Source organism: Etheostoma cragini, chromosome 6 (assembly GCF_013103735.1).
Source record: "Etheostoma cragini isolate CJK2018 chromosome 6, CSU_Ecrag_1.0, whole genome shotgun sequence".
NCBI lineage: Eukaryota > Metazoa > Chordata > Actinopteri > Perciformes > Percidae > Etheostoma > Etheostoma cragini.
This window is the reverse complement of record NC_048412.1, coordinates 16,886,758-16,907,324: the sequence shown is the minus strand read 5'-3', so window position 1 is coordinate 16,907,324 and position 20,567 is coordinate 16,886,758. Positions and strand designations below refer to the sequence as shown.

The 20,567-nt window shown below is 38.5% G+C and overlaps 1 protein-coding gene across 6 annotated transcripts; it reads right to left on the bottom strand.

Moving 5' to 3' along the window:
* Positions 1-3,200: 3,200 nt before the first annotated feature.
* Positions 3,201-19,365, bottom strand: rorc (RAR-related orphan receptor C). 6 transcript variants are annotated; one of them, XM_034874459.1, is made up of 13 exons: positions 19,080-19,365; positions 18,882-18,998; positions 14,541-14,570; positions 6,883-6,968; positions 6,064-6,205; positions 5,600-5,968; positions 5,403-5,504; positions 5,192-5,313; positions 4,672-4,804; positions 4,451-4,558; positions 4,214-4,324; positions 3,509-3,618; positions 3,201-3,391 (listed from the first exon to the last, which is right to left on the bottom strand). In XM_034874459.1, the coding sequence occupies exons 1-13, from the start codon at positions 19,114-19,116 to the stop codon at positions 3,227-3,229; spliced, it is 1,632 nt and encodes a 543-aa protein (XP_034730350.1). In that variant the 5' UTR covers positions 19,117-19,365; the 3' UTR covers positions 3,201-3,226. The 6 variants fall into 6 exon arrangements, with proteins under 6 accessions (XP_034730350.1, XP_034730351.1, XP_034730348.1 ...); XM_034874460.1 differs by having other exon boundaries at positions 18,882-18,970; XM_034874457.1 differs by having other exon boundaries at positions 18,882-19,365.
* Between the last annotated feature and the right edge of the window lie 1,202 nt (positions 19,366-20,567).

Sequence of the window (20,567 nt, the reverse complement as noted above, 5' to 3'; positions counted from 1 at the left end):
AGTTCCTGTGTCTGAAAAAATAATTGGTTACAGTTTTACCAAACTCTGTCACAGTGTGACCTAAACGGGATTATTCCAGTGATGTTGTGCTTCCATGAGGAAGGTGGGATGGTGGACTATAGAGTTAGATTTAAATATTTATATATTTTATATTTCTCATCAAAGCAGCAGAGCCTGATATATCCTGATGTGTAGGTCAACAAAAGACATGATCCTACATTTTCCATAATGCAAAACATTCTATAATTTATACTCTTTATTGGTCACCTATGGTGAAATTACAATTGACACTCTGTTGTTATTACACACTACACACAGGCCCGAAATACACGCACATGCTCAGGTCCTATACATGCACTAATGGAGAGATGTCAGAGTAAGTGGGCTGCCAGTGCTGGACCAGCACCCTGAGCGGCTGAGGGTAATTCGGTGCCTTTGCTCAAGAGCACCTTGGCCATGCCCAAGAGGTGACCTGGCATCTCTCCAACTACCAGTCCACACTCCGTACTTTGGTCCTCTGGTTCCCAACCCAACTCCCTACGGACTGAGCTACAGCCACCCCCCCTCAAGTGGGTTTCATAAGACCCTCCCTGCTCATGTTTACCAAAATCAGTGGAGTGGTCCTTTAAATACTTGATATATATTTATCTTACACTTAGTTTTTAGTAAAACACTGAAAAAATACTTAACAGAATGAATATGGATATGAATTAAAAAATGTACAACAAATAAAAGTGTCAAGATAATGCTGTGTTTTCTACCTTGAATGTGGTTTTTCAAGAGATAGATACTAAAGACCTTAAATTCCTTGTTATCTCAGGCTGAGTTTGAGTCCAGGGTTACTGTGTCCTCAGAGATTCCAGTCTGGAAGACTAACTGTGACCTCTTCATAATCCCTCCCACCATGTTTTCCTGTAAGAAAAATAACTAAATAAAAAAATAGCCAAATCAGACCAGAGAAGAACTCCCTGTGCAGCTGTATGCTGTGATTTAATGAGTTCCCACAGTTTGCTCTCTTGAGGCCATAGCTTAAACTGGGAGGATTAGACTTCCTTTGCTGCTCTGCCCAAAGCTCTTTCACATCATAAACAGTGAATATCAGGATCAAAGTTTTTGGTTGGTGGGTGTGAGTGATGGGAGTACAGAAACTGTAGAATTGTTTGTCCCGGGTAGAAATCCCCCTTAGAGGTCAGAGAGCAAATAGTGGCAAACAAACATAGCAGGGCTGCAATGCACTTTTTTAAACACTCATCCTGGAAAAAGAGATCTGTGGTTTGCGACAATGCAACAAATTTTGCTTCTTTTAACGTTGCTGGAAACAGATTTTTATTATGCACATGAGTTGAAAGTACAGACAATTTCCAGCTGTTCTCCTTTACTTCACTTTTTAAATTGTTCAATAACACTTAATGTTTCTATGAACTTTACAAGTCCAAAACAGAAAAAGTATCTTAGCAAAAAAAAAAAAAAAGGAGAGAAATTAAAACAGGTTACTGTGGCTTCATTAGCTGCCACCAGTGGGGAAATGGTAATTAAATAAACAGAAACAGAAAAACCTTGTGCAGAAAGTTGTTCTGTGGTCGTCCTCTATTCAACACGAGAGAAACAACATCACAACAGGAAATGTTTACCTGATGTCTTTGTAAACCAGACTGAAATATGAAAGCAAAAATCACTGCATGCTTTTCAGCAAACACACACAGAAGGAGGAAGAAACGTAACTAGAACTAGCTTTCTAGCATGACTGGAGTTACACTTGAAAAAATATCTATTTATATTCTTTTTTATTAGGAAAATTGTCATATTTACCGCACCCAATTGACTCACAGTGTTTTAATTTGCTTCCTACTAACTTGGTTAGCAACAGTTTTTGTCTATGACTACCTGATAACAACTTTCCACTGCTAAAGGGTCACACACAATGATTCATATTTTCCTTTTGTTGAAAACTGCAGCGCCAGCTCTACAGTACATGGTGCCTGGCCCTGGATGTTCTCCAATATGCTACTGAGAATAATATATCATGCTTATCACTTTAGAACGATGTCTACTATGAATAAACTGTTTTTGTTGAGTTCAGGATTTGTCTTATCATACCATAATAAGATCTTTTTTTATCTCAGTCTTACTCAACTGTTTGTACATAGTTTGCAAAAGACAAATAAAGTTACCACATGTACTTGGTTTCCCAGCCTCATTTATTAGATGATTTACATGGAATTATCTTAACCACAATCTCAGCTGTTCCAGGAACAGAGAGGACTACATCCGGACATACAGTGCTTAATGCTGAAACCTCTCATTATATCTTTACTTATGGCTTTAGTCAAAGATATGTAAAGAAAACAAAACATAAAATATGGAACTTAATCTGAAAAAAAGGAAAGGTTTGCACACGGTGAAAGAGACTTCTACTGTACCTCTCACACTTTAAATTCAATTTCTACATTTAATGCAAAATATGATTGAGCTCAAAATACATAAATGCCTGTGAGGATTTATTCAAACACAAAGAATAACATTTGAGAAGTTCTGCTGCTTTGTGGGACTTATTATCAACCTGAGGAGAGACATTTCTCTACAGAAGTACAAATAGAGGCAAAAAGAGGCAGGTTGTCTCTTGTTTTGTGGGATTGTTTAACACTGAATATGTAATAACAAATACCAATGTTTCCTGTTTTCAGGGGAGAATGTATTATTGCAATATATTAACAACCTTTAAATATGTATGTAATATGTGGGTGAAGGCTATTTTGTAGGCTTCTGGAAGACTGAAAGATCTATTTTATTTTTCTATTTGTACTGCGTATATATACGTATATTATTTACCTTTTAGTTCTACAGGAGGTAAGTGTTTTCTACTATAAAGATAGATTTTGGTTGGAGTACCATTTTAAGTTTGATTTGACAACGGTCGGTGTCCTGCCTCTTTGAATCTCTATGATCGAGGCACTGTGACACCTAGTGACTGTGACTCACAAGAGCACATCCTGAGAGAAAATGAATACCGTACCCGACTGGCAATGTGCTGTCAGCCACAATTTCCCTGGAATAATCAAAATAGTTTTAAGCGATCAAAATATTGAAATTTTTGTTAGACACAATCTACCAAAAAAGCTTTGCTGGAATTCATGTAGCCTATTTAACACGCTATGTTTACTGTGCTTTTCTCATTTATTGTCATTATTAGAAAAATAGATTCTGTCTTGCATATTCTAGTGAATTATCAGTGAATGGTTGCCGGCAGCAGCTCTGCCTCAGAGGCAAACAGCTCTTTGTAAAGTGGAGGGAAAAGAGAGTGAGCAATGAGCGGGTAACGCAGACTGAACCAGCGCAGCTTCTCCATGTGCAGACTGCACAGTGAACGCAACACTGCCATCCTCTGGTACAGCTGTAGGAACGACACAGACACAGTCAGACATTCACCCTTTACTACAGTGACAAACACGCAGTTCAGATAATAATATGTTTGAATAAAATAAATAAAGAGAAATGATCTGCTCTGTACCTTGTGCATTAGACTTTCTTGGTTGTCTCTGTGTAGAATGTGTGTGAGTCCCAACTCTACGCTTCTTTGCACTCGCTGAACTTTGCCTCTGTCCTCCAAACATGGACGATCTGCACAGAAAGGCAAAAAAGCAAAGAGGGATTTATTTTAACACCTTACTGTAAACTCAGATCGTTCAATAGTTGTTCACTGTGGCCAGTTAAAATTACAACGCCTGCTAACAGCCACTGGGGGGCAGCAAGGTTATTTGTGTGAAATGGATGGAGAAAACCACAGGGCCAAATGGCCAAAAAGGGCCAAAAAGGAAAAGATGCTAAAAGGAGGACCTGTATACAAATTAAATGATTTTACAAACATTTTTACATTGTTTTTTAATATTGATTAGAAATGTAATTTACTTAATTTGGACCAAAATGAAAAAAAACTAAAGGCTATTTCCAAAATGTTAATTTTTTGGTTTCAAAGATGACCACAGCACCTGACAACATAGACCAGGCTAAATCCTGCAGAACAAGAGAAGAAAAAGCAGCTTCCAAAAGGTAAACAAAGTTAAATGGATGTTGCCTGATGAAGAGTTCAAAGCCAGAAATGTTGCTTATTCTGCTGGTATCAACTCTGACTACTGTAGTGTCTTCACACTTTTATATTTTTCAAAACTAAGGAATAACATGCAACATAATTGAGAGACAGGTGAGCTGATCTTACCTGTGTTGATCAGCACCAGAGCACTGAATAGAGCGATCTGCTGATCGGTGAGCTTCAGAGCACACATACCATGAGCAAAGTCAAACACTGCTGTGATTAAATCCCCACATGCTGCAAGAAAAGAAACCACAGAACATTGAAAAACCGCCATATATGCAAATATTGTGTGCACTGCACAAATGATATTAGAACTGCCTTTGTGTTTCAGGATGGGGCAACGTGTAGAGAAATCTTCACCCAAAGACTTGAAGACTTCAGCTCCAGCAAATTTCCCGTCAAAGAAGACGGTGCTGTTCTCTGTGTTGAAGAAGCGGCTCATCCTGACCAAAACCACCTCCATGGAGCCTGAGTGAAAAGGGAAGATAAAAGATGTGTTAAAAGACGGTGTAGAGATTATAAGTATTTTATCTTGGGAGTGAAGTGGACACTGACTTATTGTAAGAGTCAGGTAAACTCACCAGTCTTCAGGAGAGCAATCTGGTCATTCTGGCTGAGCATACGGAAGCCTGGGATGTGTTTTGCGAACTCCACAACATACTGCACGGCATCAGTCAATCGGATGGCGCAGTGCTGCCACATATCATCCACCGACTGGGAGCGAGAACAAGATTGTTGAACGTAACAATTGTTAACCACATAAACATGCATCCTCACGGTCTAGTCTACAGATTTAGCATAGCATGTTTCTGTATAAAATAACCTATGTTATAAATATTCTAGCATATGTGCTGCTAAAAAGTAAATTTTGGAAAACTAAAAAAGTAATTCACTTTAAATTGAACATCCCGTGTGATCAAAGAGGGAGAAGAACAGGAGAGGGAAATTATAAACGTTTTCTCAGTTTTCGGTTTGATTAGTCAAACGTAGCCTCAGCCTCAAGCCATCTGAAATGGCATGTTTTGTTTTGAGACTGCGTGAGGTCATACAAATGCAAGAGGAGGTTTGAGAACCAAAAAAAACGTCATTGGGTTGGCATACTTTGCTCTGGTAGACTTGGATCTCTTCTCTGCTAAACAGTTTCCATCTGAGAGCCTGCAGCTCCTCCACTCTGTACTTGCTGGTCTCTCTGTGGGAACGCACAATACTGGCACACAGCTCATCTGAAATGGGAAAAAGAAGCACATGTAAATATTAAAAATACAACACAACTTTATTCAAGTTTGGCCACAGTTTTTTGTTGTTTGTTCACCTATGTTTCTCAGAGAGTGAGGATAGAGGTTGTAAGGATCCTCCAGGGGATTGTAGGGATGAATCGCCAACAGATCGTGAGATGGCTGTCTGCAGTCAAATTCTGACATGAGGAATAGAGAAGACAAATAAGAAATAAGCACAAGAGGATGAAAGGAACAGCACACAGTCATGTGTGTACACACATGAGTGCTTCACCTCTTATGTCAGGGTGTCCGCTGTTGTCCCCCCTCTCCTGAGATCTCGATGTGGGAGACACACCTGAGCCTCGGTAGATCATACCAGACACCTGCGTCTCGTTCTGGGAGCACACCAGGTAAGGGTGAACATCAGCATTGTAGGACAGCAGCTCGGCCCCCCCAGTGAAGGAGTAGGCCGAGGCCATGGGCTGAAGGAGCTGTGGGGAGCGGTCTTGAAGGGCCTTGGTGGGGAAGGACAAGAGAGAATGGGCGTCTCCCTGAAGCTGTTGCTGCGGTTGCTGCTGCTGCTGCTGCTGCTGTCGGTGCCTCTCCACTTCAGCGATCAGAGAGTCCCGCTGACGTTTGGACATCCGTCCGAACTTCACCGCTGAGGAGGACAAAAAATGAACACATAAATATAACCAAATGCTGTGAATGAAGAATACAGTTTGTGTGTCTGTGTCGATGGTGTTTGTGTCTCACCATCTCTGCTCATGCCCTGGTCTAAACACTTCTGCAGGCGGCAGTGTTGGCAGCGGTTGCGGCTGGCCCGGTCGATCTGACAGTTGTTCTGCCTGGAGCAGGAGTAGGATACAGTAGGCAGCTGGCTACGCCGGAAAAATCCCTGAGGGGTGGTGAGCATGGCATGGTTAACAGTGCCCGACGGAAACCGGATTTTTGAGGCAGATACAAATATTGATATTTGAGACTTACACCAGTGTAAGGATCACACATCAGCCTTTAGTATGTACAGTACAGTATTCTTTATTACATAAACACATAATATAGCCTACAAAAACATTTTCTTTTTTAATATGCTTTTAAAGCTGTGATAAACAAACTATGTTGCGGGACATTCTTTCTACATTAGGCTACCTCAAACATATTTGGCATTTCTTTGCTCACATTTCTTGTTACTTATCAGTTGAAATATACAATTATTGGCCAATATATAGGTTAGCTTTTACTATTAGAGGAATAGTTCAACATTTTGGGAATTATGCTCATTTGCCTTCTTTCTGAGAGTTAGATGACAAGGCTGATACCACTTTCATCTGTTCAGCCTACCTTTCCAGTTTTTTATGCTAAGATAAGCTAACAGGCTGCTAGCTGTACCTTCATATTGAATGGACAGACATGAGAATGGTATCAATCTTCTTATCTAACTATCTAAAGTGTATTTTCTGCTCCTTTTTTACTGATAATTATTTGTGTGTGTGTGTTTGTGTGTGTGTGTGTGTGTGTGTGTGTGTGTGTGTGTGTGTGCATGTGTACAGTATGTGTTGCATGCTGTCATCTCACCTTGCAGCCCTCACAAGTGATGACTCCATAATGTACTCCAGAGGATTTATCCCCGCAGATCTTACATGGGATAACTTCAATCTGAGCTGAACAAACAGAAATAAAAAGTAGTTATTTTAATATTTTCAAATGCAGTCCTCTTCTACTTTCCTCCACACAGGTGCCGCTTCACACTCACACCGATGATACAATACTGAGCAGGATATGAAAAGCTAAAATGTCTCAATTAAATTAAAACAATGCAACAGTTTATATTCTATGAATAATATTATAGAATTCAATATGTTTTCTGATTCATAAATAATTTCACTATCTAATGGTATATCTTAATCTTTATAGCATACAGTTTCTCACTGTGGAAGTAAAATATCCCACAATGACACAGCACATTTTAACCCAATAAAGTCAACAGGAAAGCAATTCCCACTGTGAGAACTTCAGTCTGCTGTACTTCCCCTTAAACATATATTGATTGTTGAGTGAACCAAAGGTATTTTCCTCTCAAACACCTCTTGCGTTAATAATAAAGAACAAAATAACCCCAAAAAATCCTGAGGACGTGGAATATTTGCAAATGGAGAAAGGCGGAGAACACGAAGGTGTCAACCTCAGAGTCCTTTTAAGTGGTTGACTGGCTTCTCTTTCACTGTGACTGTCCCTCTTTCATGTAATTTCTTTCTTTGTGAATCCTTCTCTGTCTCGCTCATAAAGGACACAGCTGCCAGTAATGCACTCTCTCTACCTTCATCACTGCCAGTAACGGCTCACCCCCCTCTCGCCTCCCCCCGGGCCCCTGATCTCTGCAAGCTCTCACGCCCCTCAGTCTTCTGCTTAGTGGCGATTTATGTCAAAATCTTTCGATCCATTGAAGTATTAGAAATGTCTAATACTTAGAAATGTCCTTGTTGTTGGGGACGGGTTTGAACAGTTGTATAGTAGGCTATGTCCTGACAAACCAACACAATGTTACTGTTTATAATTCACATTATATAATGAATTTAAAAAACATCTAATTAAATAATGACACACATTCAGGAATAAGAGGGTCACGTATTGTCATATTTATGCTAGATAATCTCTCCTTTTATCTATTCCTGTCATCTTCTCTCTCTTCCTTCCACAAATGTAGTGAAGATGCGAGACAAGCTTTTACGTTTGATGCTTATATACAGTAGTATTTGCGTTTCCGTGCATAACTGTGTCACATTTTCTCACGAGTGTGTGTTAGTGTGTCAGTGTGTGCCCTCTTTATCTGGTGCCAGAGGGATCAACTGAAGGCTCCTGAGGAGCACAGCCAGTCTAAGGTGAAATAGACCTTTTAAATGCACACGTAGAGTACAAGCATGTGCAATGAAGCTGAAACGAGAAATGAAATTGCTGTAGCTGCTGCTGCCAATAGAGGGGATTTATTAACCTCAAGATTTACCATGATAAGGATTAGAGTATTGTACAAATTCACCGAGATACTGACACTAAAAAAGATTATTGACTTGATTATTTGGTTTTAATAAACTCAATAGAAACCTTTTCTGCAAGATAAATATCATATATCATTTAAAGTCATCCGATAAAGTCACTGAGCTGTGATTATGCTTGTGTTTCTATCTGTAGTGCAGGATAGGCAGAAAGAACATAAGTGGTCTCTGTATTTTTTCTTTGCTATTTCACTTCTGATTGTCAACCTCAAACAACAGGAAATCCACTGTGACCCACAACCTTTCACTGATCACGCACATAGTCCCACACACAAACACACACAGCAATCACAACGCTTCTCCATCAACTTTCCATACAATCATAGATTTGATCATTCTTTATAAGACAACCTACTGACACAGCACAGTGTCAAAAGCAGAATCAAGTTGATAAATTATCTTTATATTTAGATAAACAAAGCAGATTTTATTATGGTCTCACCTTGTTATCTTCAGCCACAGCTTAAGACCAATCAAACCCAGCATCTCCTAGTGTGTGCGTGTGTGTGTGTGTGTGTGTGTGTGTGTGTGTGTGTGTGTGTGTGTGAGTGAGTGAGTGAGTGAGTGAGTGAGTGAGTGAGTGAGTGAGAGAGAGATAAAACACCGAAAAGAGAACTAAACCACCTTTATTTCTTCCATTTGTGTATTTATTAGTGACAGAGAAGGTTTTTTGTGGGTGTTTTTCAGCTAATATGGCTGAAAGACCTTGCTTCTTTTACAAATACACACACAAGTTTAATTTAGAATTGAACTTTTTTTTACTAGCAAATGGTTACCTACAGTATATTGGTTTGGCTTCATGTGGTAGGCCTACTCAACCTTTCAGCATGACCTAATTAGTAAAGTTAAAAATATATTTTTACCGTAAATCTTATGTGCGTATTTGCTCAATCAGTAATGAAGATTAATTTTGTTTTTCAGTTGACCAAGTAGCACTATTTACTTTAGTTACATTATGTCATTGTTAACAATATCTTTATATTTCAACTGCATTTCAGTAACACCGTACTATATGAAACTAACCATGAACACACCACACGCAGCTGCTTTACATCTTCATGCTGAAGAGAGAACAGCCATTAACACAAAACAACTGATCAAATAGATGTCAGTTGTTCATCCTAAAATCAATGCATTATGTGCGAGATGATGTTAAGAAGTAAAGATGTTTGAGTACAGTAGTGCAGTGGTGGAAATGTTCTGGTTTGGGTTGTCAAAATAAAAACCCACGCTTCCTCATACAAAGTATACCAGGACACTGCCGTGCAGAGATGGACTGATTTACATCTTTTGATCAGGTTTTAGAATGATCAATGAAAGACGATGAACGCTTTGTCAGAGTCGTCGTAAAAACAACGGAAGCTTCCGTGTATAACGGCAAAGAGATACTATGAAACATTCAAGGTGTCATAACTTCCTGCTGAACGCTGGACAATAAATTTGGTTCTAAATGTTTTAATTCTAATCGAGCTAAAAAAGAAAAGACAAAGTAAACAGTACTACCTCCTCATGTGAGAAATCACAGAACAAGCCTGAAAAGGTGGAAAAAGTGTCGTCAATATGTGTCATTTAAAAGATACTGAGGAAATCAGATGAAAAGAAAAGAAAATTTAAGGAAAGTTTTGATTTCTGAATTACAACCTAGAAAGAGTTTATTTCAGTTTGTGGTGTCTGTGTACACGTGTCTGTGTGCATGTGTGTGTGTGTGTGTGTGTGTTTTTGCCACATAAATGTTCAGTCAAAGCTTAAAACCACCTGTCAGCAGTCTGGTCTTTACACTGTAAACGGACAAAAAAACTAAACTTTCCTTTGACGCAAGCATGAGTGCAAAAAAAGTTTGTATGCACACCTCACACACACACACACACACACACACACACACAGACTAACAAACAAACAAATTGCTATCCTTTTATTTATTAACAACACCACAGCAAGTTGAATGTTTTTACAACTTGCATTAAATCATTTAAATCATAATTCTTGTCATTATTATTGATAATAAAGAAAGCTTTTTTGTTGGTGTCGCAATTTGCTGTAATATATAAAAATAATGCTTTAAAGATTTAAATTTTAGTGACTCGCTGAGGCAAGATGTTTGCATCATTCATCATCACTTAGGTAATACTAAGAACACACTAGATATTATTTTGTATCAAAATGCATGTGGGGAAGAAAGTAAATTGTGATATCTTGGTAAGTAACAAAATATTTGAATGCTATTAATATATAATGCATTCTTTTCTCATTACAAAAACAGTAAATTAAAGGTAAATGTCATGTAAATGTCAAACAAATTGAACCTTAGATTCACCGACCCTGCCGTGCAGTACAGAAAATAAACTATAAAAGCTATAAAGATTACTTACTGAAACAAAAACAAAACACTCCAGTCCAAATTAATTTCCTTTACAAGAAATGCTTTGGGAATATCTTAATCCTACCTGTAACCTGTAAATAAAGATCTAAGACAAAACCTAAAAAGAGAGAGAAACAAATAGAAAGAAACATAACTATTTATCATCAGATTAAATAAAGGTTATGAGATAAGAGGTATTTCTTACCACCCTTCTGTATTGAATTACTACACATTTCTGGTTACATATATTTTAGTGCTAATTGGAGTTCTACAGCTCTTTATGTTTTTGAATCAAACTGTGTTGGCTGTAACATAAATGTGAGAACACAGTAGGAGTTTCATTCATTATTTGAAGACAATAACATAGTGAAAACAACTGCCTACAGTAAGTTATCTGAGAAAAACGAAATTGTCAAAGGTGATTTGAACACCCATTAGCATCAGATTTACCATATTTTACTTTGAAGCTGAACTTGGGGGGGTGTTAAGAGGTAATGTTTTGACAGTAGCAAAGGGTGAATCAGCTCAAGTGTTGTATTTCTTTTACCATATTTTGGGGGGGAATGTGTCACCTGCGATTTTGATGTTAGCTTTGATCTAAAGCCAACCGCTTTTGCTGCTTTGGAAGTGCAGAGGAACAAGGAAATCCTTTCTGATAAAGAAACTGTATAAGAATCTACACAGGAATCTCCCGAACACAACAACAAAGCCATACAAAATGTGTGTGTGCGAAAATTCGGACAGCATGAAGTGAGTGTGTAACATCAGCGAATTAGACAATGAAATGTTTACTGCTTAAATGAACACACAAAAAGTCATATTGTCAGCAATGGGAGCCTTCTTTTCTCTTTTTCATGCACACATTATCCACACACAGCTGCACGGCTGAGATATGCTATATCTAGGCGCCATCTAAAAACACCTGCGGATCCGTGTGTGCTTCTACATATATATGTATGTGTGTGTGTGTATGTGTGTTTGCTTGCTTGCATGTTGCAATAGAGACAGAGTGTGTAAGCAAATTGCAATGAAAAGATTAATCATTTCTCTTCATCTGTCTCTTCTTTGCTTCTAGGTGTTCTGCGTTGTGTTTACTTTGTAAAGGAAATCACATCTTTTAATCCTTTCATTATCATATTTTTACAATAATATCAGCATTTCCTCTGCATCCTGTCTACTGTATGTGTGTGAAGTCAGTCCATTCAAACTGATGCACTGTGGTTGTGAAGCATCCTGTTTTCCTGTCACTCTCGTTTTAAAGTATTCTGTGGAAGTGTTTGCGTGTATGAAATTTGTTTCAAAACGTATACATTTTTACTTTTTGTTCTTCTTATCTTGTTCATGTGGGAGGCAGAGAGAGAAGAAATATCTGAGACATGATTCAGATCTTAAATCTATCAAAGAGAACTCAGAATTGAGTCATGTTACCAAACCCTAAAACTGAAACACATATATTGATGTGAACATACCCAACAGTCCGCCAGTCTTGAACTCTGGAGAAACCCAATAAAGTTTCAAAACAAATATGAACATCTGCGTTCATAAGGTGTACTTTAAACCGTATGGACACGCGTGTGTGTATGTGATCTGTTACAGAGCTACTTAAAATATGGCTGATTAAACCTTAAACATCAAATACATGTTTAAATATACTTCAGGTTTTCCCTGTGCCACCCAGTATTAATTTAATGAAAAGTGGAAAAAGCTTCATCACATTGGATGATAAAATAAAAACAAAATGTTTTTATTTTGAACCCACAGGTGTCTAAGTGCATGAACACAGTTAGTACAGATTTGATTTTAAACCTAAACATGACTGACATTAGACATCTTTATAACTACATAGTGCATCAGACGCATCAGGTTGCAGTAATCACTTTCGATTAACTATAAAATCAAGATCGAATAGAAGCTTTGATAAGTAAAAAGCATGTAATTAAAGTAACTGATAACACATCTTTGATTGAACTGCCCACACATACATAGACACATATACACACACACATACACATTCACACACATACACACACACACACACACTAGAGAACTTCATCCCTACCTCGCATCATCCTCCACTTGTCTCGACGTTTGTCCCACTTTCACAAACTCACTTGTCCTCTCACTTTGTCTAACAATACGCTTTCTTTTTAAACACTTTTTTCACACCACCTATTCTTTCAATCTCTCTTCTTTTTTTCTTGTTCGTCCTTTAGCGAGCCGGGTCAGGTGCTCCCTGCAACTTCAGCACACATATTCAGACTTGAGTGTCAGTCACCGCCTCACCTTCCTTGTTAGCGTGTGAGTGTAAGTGTGTGTGCGTGTGTGTAAATGTGTGTGTGTGTGTGTATGTGTGTGAGATTGAAAGAGAGAGAGAGAGGAGAAAGAGACAAAGAAAGGGGGGGACTGTCCCCTGCCCTGGCTTCTTTTTCAAGGTACTTTTTCCTTTTACCTTTGTTGTTATCCTTCTCCCCCTCACTCTACACGTTTAAAATAAATAGTGTTTTATAGTGTCTGGCACCTTTAAGACTCTCCCTGAGAATTTAAATCAAACCATTTTCAACAGGAATACCTGGGGATCCAGTTAAACATGTAAGTTACAGAAGGATTTCAGTAAAGTAAAATTGTATTTATTCTCAAACTCACACTTAAGATTTGAATTTTTATTTTTGGTTTTCCAGCCGAAGCTCATGATGCACATGGGTGTTTCAAGAAAAGTATTGAGGTATTTTACTTGAGTAAAAGTGTCAACACCCCCCAATTAAATGACCTTTTCAGGTTAACGTTCAGAAAGTTCAAAAGTATTGCAAGCATGTATCCAAAGTTCATCCACCATTATTACGGATGCATTATTCTCAATGGAAGGGGTACATGTAACTGTAGGCACCATTTCAATATTGCCGCTGGATGAGGTGGAGTAAATTTTTACTTCTTTATACAGTTTAATCAATAACAATGCATCATCTATATTTCATAGTAATTGTGTCAGATAAATGTAGAGCACTATCTCTCTGTTAAATGTAGTGGGGTAGAACAACAAAGTGGCAGAAAATGGAAATACTCAAGTACCAAGCTACAAGTACCGAGAAATTATAGTTAATTACATTACTTATGTACTTATGTATACTTAGTTATCTTTCTCTCCCGCCATCATCCCTCCATCTATAGCACCTCACTGATGCACCGAACAACACAAGATCACCATGGCGCTCTTTCTCAACCCCCCCCACCCCACCCCACCACCTCCGAAACAAAATCCAACATGATTTCTCCACTCAGTCTGGTTTTACATACATGTGCTCTTCCTCACAAGCAACGATCAATAAAAATCGATATTATTTAAGCTCAATATGTTTATCATCACACCACCTAACATGAAGGTTGGCGGTGTATCTCCAAACATGATAACACACCCAGGTGTGCTAAAGTTGTGGCAGAAAGTGTTAAACCAAAGAAGTTAAAAAAAGACGAGATGTTATCGCTTTCATCTGCATTCAGATGCCAAGGTGCCACAGCCATAGTAGTTGGTATTTTCAATCTGTGTGTGTGTGTGTGTGTGTGTGTGTGTGTGTGTGTGTGTGTGTGTGTGTGTGTGTGTGTGTGTGTTTATGAGAGGGATGGCAGCACAGGTGCAACACACAGCACACACACTGTGTTGCTAATGGCCCAACTCCAGCGACACCACGCGTGTGTGTTTGCGTGACTTGCTATACAGGTGCAATGTTGTATGTTCACAAACTATAACCACAATGCATGCACAAATATCTAGCACAAACTCAGTGTCATACACACACACACAAACACACAGTATTCCTTAGAGAACTTACTCAAATGAGTCTTCTTGGACACGGCTCCTCCTGACAAGACAAAATATAGTTAGAGTTACTGTATAGCTAAAGTTTACTTCAAGCTGTACTACATATGAGCATCCGGTCAATATTTGAGAAACAGAACCCGCAGTGTGCTAAAAAGCTTCATTTAATTAAACTCAGGTTAAACCCCAAACTGAAACCAGGACTAAACAGCACACTGGTGTCTAGGATTGTTTAAATTCTGCCAGTTTTAGAAAAGTACAAAGTACAAAAGTACATTTACACAAGTACAGTTTTTACTTGTACTTTACTGAAAAAAATGAATTTATTTTCTGCTCCTTTACACTTCGGATTCATCACATTTCACAGATAAATGTACTATACTAAACAACCACAAAAACACCAACTACAACATGAAAGTACCGCTTACGGGTTAAGGCATCAATAACAACGGTTCAATTATATAACGTAACAGTTAGAGGGGGTGCTCTGCATATTAAATACTTTTTTTTTTTTTTGGTTGCAAATACTTTTGCTACTTTAGTAAAATTTTAAATACATGACTTTTACTAAATTTTGTATTGCTAATTTTACCGGTTAGTGCAGGTAACAGTGGTGTAAATAAACATTCAGATAATTTATCTGAATAATTCTTTCCATCACTGAAACTTACACAGTAGCAGTGTTAGTTTGGCAGTAAAATATAATTCTTACAATAGTTTAACTTATTGTGATGGTGAAATGTAACAAAACCTATCAAATACCCACACAATCATCAAACTATGTGACATCGTGAAAATGAAATGCACAGGGTTGGCTTTTCATCAAGGGATAAAATAAAACTAGGATGAAATGTGACAGAAACTAACCAGGGGTTCAAGTTACAGATTCAGCTGTGATAAACTCTTCATTGTCAAATCCTGAATGGCAGTTTGGTGCAGGGTTTCAGTATTTTTTCCAATGTACAAAGGCCTATGGACAGATAAGAAGCCTCAATAGAGAGGTAGAATTAGCGGATTCCTGTTTACAGTGCTGTGTGTCTATGTTTGTTTGACTCTTTGGCGCACGCACACACACACACACACACACACACACACACACACACACACACACACACACACACACACACACAGCAGATAAAGGCAGAGGAAGGTGGGTGTCTGTGAAGCAATAGGTCCTATTTTTTGTCTGCCTGTTTGACCACAATTGTGAGAAAGTCTGAATTGCAGTGTGAGTAAACACACGGAGGGTCGATTCTGAACCAAGGGGGTTTATTTCTGGACCTGTGTGTGTGTGTGTGTGTGTATGTGTGTGTGTGTGTGTGTGTGTGTGTCTGGGTGAGACAGAGAGTTTTGAAGGCAGGGGAGATAAGTATCAATGGAAGACATAGGTAGCTGGTCTTTGTCTGGTGCCAGATCAGGCCCTCTGTGGTTTTCACTGTTTTCCTCCCATCATCAAATCAGTTTTGCTTCATAAGCAGAAAGCATGGAATGAAAGCAGGGCAGTGCAGTGCATGCACACGTGGAAAATGTAAAGAAATGTCAACACTAACTAAGCTAATGTTTGAAGGGGATGCTTAAAAAAATCATCCTTTTTTGGGTTAAATAAAAGGATAGGCTATATTTCAAATTGCAAGCAATGCATTTTTATTCTTTGTTATCATTTTAAATAATATAAGCATTGCACATTTATATGGTTTCAGCAAGTACTGTGATGAGTGACTGTCCTTTTTCTTTTATTAGTCAGTTTCCTAAAATATATTAAGGTAATTTGTAAATTGTTCTTTAGATAATTACCAAATTACTGCACTCCCACTTAAAAGATTAAAGCAGTGTGTTGTGCTTTCACAAAAAGAAATGAATGAGCAAGGTTAAATAATTGAACAGTATCTTCAACATACTGACTTTTGGGCTACGCAATTGTCTTTTCAGAAATGTGGTATTATTATTTAATTTTGACTTATTGATCTCTACGCCAAATGGAATAATGGTTTGCAGTCTGTGTCTAGTGGTAGGTAAAAAAAAAAAACTAATGCAATGACCAAAGTCAGCTTTTGTACAAACTAAATGTTACACAGCATGCAAACATTTAGTAAGACACACCTGTCAACAAGGCCACACACACACACACACACACACACACACAGCTACATGATTACAGGGGCACAAACATTAACACCACTTAATCAGTCAAAAAAATCTCCCTAACATCTCTACACTCTGACATCTAAGCTGACTGCTGAAGTGACAGTTGCTGCGTTACATAACAGCAGTGAAGCTACTCTCTGAACCCAAAGAGTAGGCCGTTAACTTTGCCTAAATATAAACCATGAGCCATGCAGCACAGAAAAGACAGTAAACATAAATATAATAAAGCCAGATTAGCTACTTTATTACCTTCTCATTTCTCTTTCAGTCCAAAGTAACATTATGTAGTGTAAGAGAAGTCACAAAGGCAGATGGTGTTTAAGTCTATGATGGTTGGGATAACTAGTTCAAAAGTAAATCAGAAAATATCAACAAAACTGATCAATATATAATAACAACATATTGAATATGTAATACAAAAAACACATTAAGAAGTTTGCCACACTAAAAAGGTCAAACCGGTTGTAAATTTTAGATCTGAAAGTATTTTTGCTCCATACATTAATTTGAATTAAAATGCAAGAAATTAGCAGACAGCCGAAGAGGCCTTGCATGCTGGAAATCACTCTAGTTTACAGAGAGATTCTACTGTTACTTTTGTGACAACAAACAGATATTATGTTCACAAATGACTGCAGAATAACATATAGAGTATATGGAGAAGAGGATTGGACCCACAATAAATCCCTGAGGGACGCCAAAGACAGTTTGTAAACAAAACTGAACAGGAGCAGAGTTTTACCTATAGAGGCAGGAGGAAATGCAATGTGGAGCAGTACCAGAGACTTAAACCCAGCGCTCGAGAAAAATGAGAAGACACCCACAACAGCCACTAAAACCAAGACACTCATCACCTTAAGAAGAGCCATCTCAGCAGTATCAAAACTGTACAACCACACTGAAACTCCACTTTGACCAGATTGAAACACCATTACAGCAGTTCAGGGAGCTATAAAGTTAGCTGATGTTGTTCTTTTACAAAAAACTTTGACCCCTTAATCCTTACACCCTTTGCAGCTTTTATGTCGTTCTTTTTTGGTTTTATTATTATTTGGTACATTTGGTATATTTTGGCATCTTCATAAGAATTTAGGATTCTGTGGGTTTGAACAATATTGGGCTGCACAGCATGAGCTGACCCAATGCAAGCTAGTGAGGTTGAAATAGTTTAATAACAATTGTGGTATTATGGTATGTGTTTCCCTACAGTACAATTGGGTATATGATTATGTTTCAATTAAAATGTTAAATATCTACCACTTGAAAATATAAAAAAGATAATTTGGACAATAGCTGTGTATATACTTGACTCATAATTCAAAGTGTATGTTTGCGCTTGTCCTCTCTGTTAATCTCTACACCTGTACTATAGTCTGAGTTAAAATACATCACTTACTTTAAACAAACAGGAGTGGAATGTAAGCATCAGCAATCAAAACCATCTGCAATGCTCCGTATCACTGGCATTGGTGAACTGTCCGTTTAAGTAAAATCTAAAATGCAGGACTTTGGGTCAGTATACAGTATCATTCAACTGTGATCCTGTTGCTATTACGTGAGTAAAGTGTATAGATGCTGTTCTATCACTTTAAATAAAAACACTTTATTCTGTACAGGTAAACTCTAGCAAACTGTGCTGCCATGATATGAGAGCAGAAAGGTGTGTAGTGGGTCTCTGTGGGAGAAAAGGTGTCTAGTCTTAAGTGCCAACTGTTTGATTTCAGCCAGGGAGAGGCTTTGAATAGTAAAGCATTGACCAAAAACAGAGGCACAAATAAGAACTAATCTCCGAGGATTACTCAGGCTTACTGCCATTCTTACCCACTCACAGCACCTTAACCACACTCAAGTGAGAGGGATGAGGAGGGTTAAAGATGAATGAGAGTGGAGGAAAAGAAGATAACAGTGAACACAGTGACAGGAAAGACAGAAACAGAGAGTCAGTCGGTGCAGGAAAGGTGATCAGAGTGAGATAAAGAGTAGGAAGGAGGAGATAGATGTGGGTGGGAGTGTGCAAAGAATGCCATGCTGGCAGATAATGTTTGCTTTGTGTAAGAGAGAAGGACATAAAGATACAAAATAATACTTTAGAATGTAAACATAAGAATAAACCTCAGCTAAAACAAGTTGCATGCTACATGCAAAGACATTGCAGTTTAAACAGCCCACACATGCTGCAGAATAAAACCTCAGTGATGGATCCTCTTACCTCTTTTAATGGGGTTGTCAGCGGGGGGCACGTCGGGCTCCTCATATTCCATAACTCTTCTGTCAAAACAGAGGGTGGCCCTACACACTCTCAAACACACACAGAAACCACAGACGCCTGCCAAGTCAGTCGGTTTTGAACTCCACCTGCCGCCATCTGACTCGGACGATACCGTGAAAAAACTCGAGCTCCTACTACCTGTTGGTTGTTCTAGCGCCCGGGCCGGCGCAGGCATTTGAAAACATGCACTGCCATTTCGCCTTCTTCTCTCTCCTTACAGCCGGTCCCAAAACTCGTTCGTCATCTTCTTACCCCTCTCTGTCAGCAGCCATTTATTCAGCAGTACACCTCCTCTTGTGTGGTTGTTTTGAAATAAATTAATTCCCCCCGAGGCAGCAGCAGAGAGGAGAGAGTGCAGCTGGACCGGCCGGCCGTTCACAAGCCTTGCGCCCCCCTCCCCCCCCCCCCACTCTGCGGACTCTCTGTGCGCCCTGACCGTCCCAGGCTGGAGAGAGTTATGTCACCGACTGTTACGTAATAGCAGCGGATCGAGTTTTGCTTTGTAGTGCTCAGTTGAGAAATATAATCCCATGTTGCTGCCACAAAATTCCGCCACGATAATGGAGAAACACAAGGTATAGAAGACATAACATTTCAGTAAAAGGAAAAGCCTTTTAATTCACATTATAAAGGGGGGGGGGGGGGGGGGGGGGTCATACAATTATTCATTTGGAATGAAATTTATTCAATATGATCTTCAAATGCCGGTTTGGTGTCTTGTTAAGACCACCTTCAGTGCTCTGTAGATGCAATGGGCTATTAGTAGAGAGTTATAGTTTTATCTGAGGTAGGACAACTGCAGACACAAAAAAAACGATGAATAATCGATATGTCTTCTCGGTTTACATCATCGTGGTAAATGTTCCTAAGACATGGCGCTTATACACTTGGTCCAGACACACGAATAGCCTGTTGGTGGTGGAATGTAACTAGGTAGCTACATTTACTCGAGTACAATGTTGAGATAATCTTACGTTACTTTATACTTCACCACATTTCCGAAGCAAATATTGTACTTTTTACTCCATTAAATTTATCTGACAGTTGGAGTAGCCTAACTTTACATGATAAATGTACCTAATATTTAACAAACACAAGCTTTTATAAATATGATGATGAATTCCTATTTAGAGGCTAGTGTATCTGTTCCACCTCTAAATGCCAAATTATGCTGCTTACGTGTTGCATTACTAAGAATGTTACAGTGTGTTACAGTTACTTCTGATACTCTAAGTACATTTTGTTGGTAATATTACTCAAGATTTTGAATACAGGACTTTTAATTGTAGGCCTAAGTATTTTTACCATGTAGGCTAGTATTGCTAGTTTAACTAAGGATCTACTTCTACGCCTTCCAGCACTGCAATACAACAAGTGTTAATAAATGAATCCACAGATATTATGTCCCATGGTCAGCACATCTGTTGGTGGGGGGAGCTTTTGATAACTAAAGGGGCCCACAAACATCCAGATAAGTCTACTAACTCTTTAAATCTAAAAGTCAGAAAACAACATGGTCATTAGGTAGCAGAGCCCAGTCTTATTACTCACTATATCTTCCGAGTGGTTGTAAACAGGAACGTATTTTTACTTGATTGACATTCACAATGGTCTTTGATTAATGTT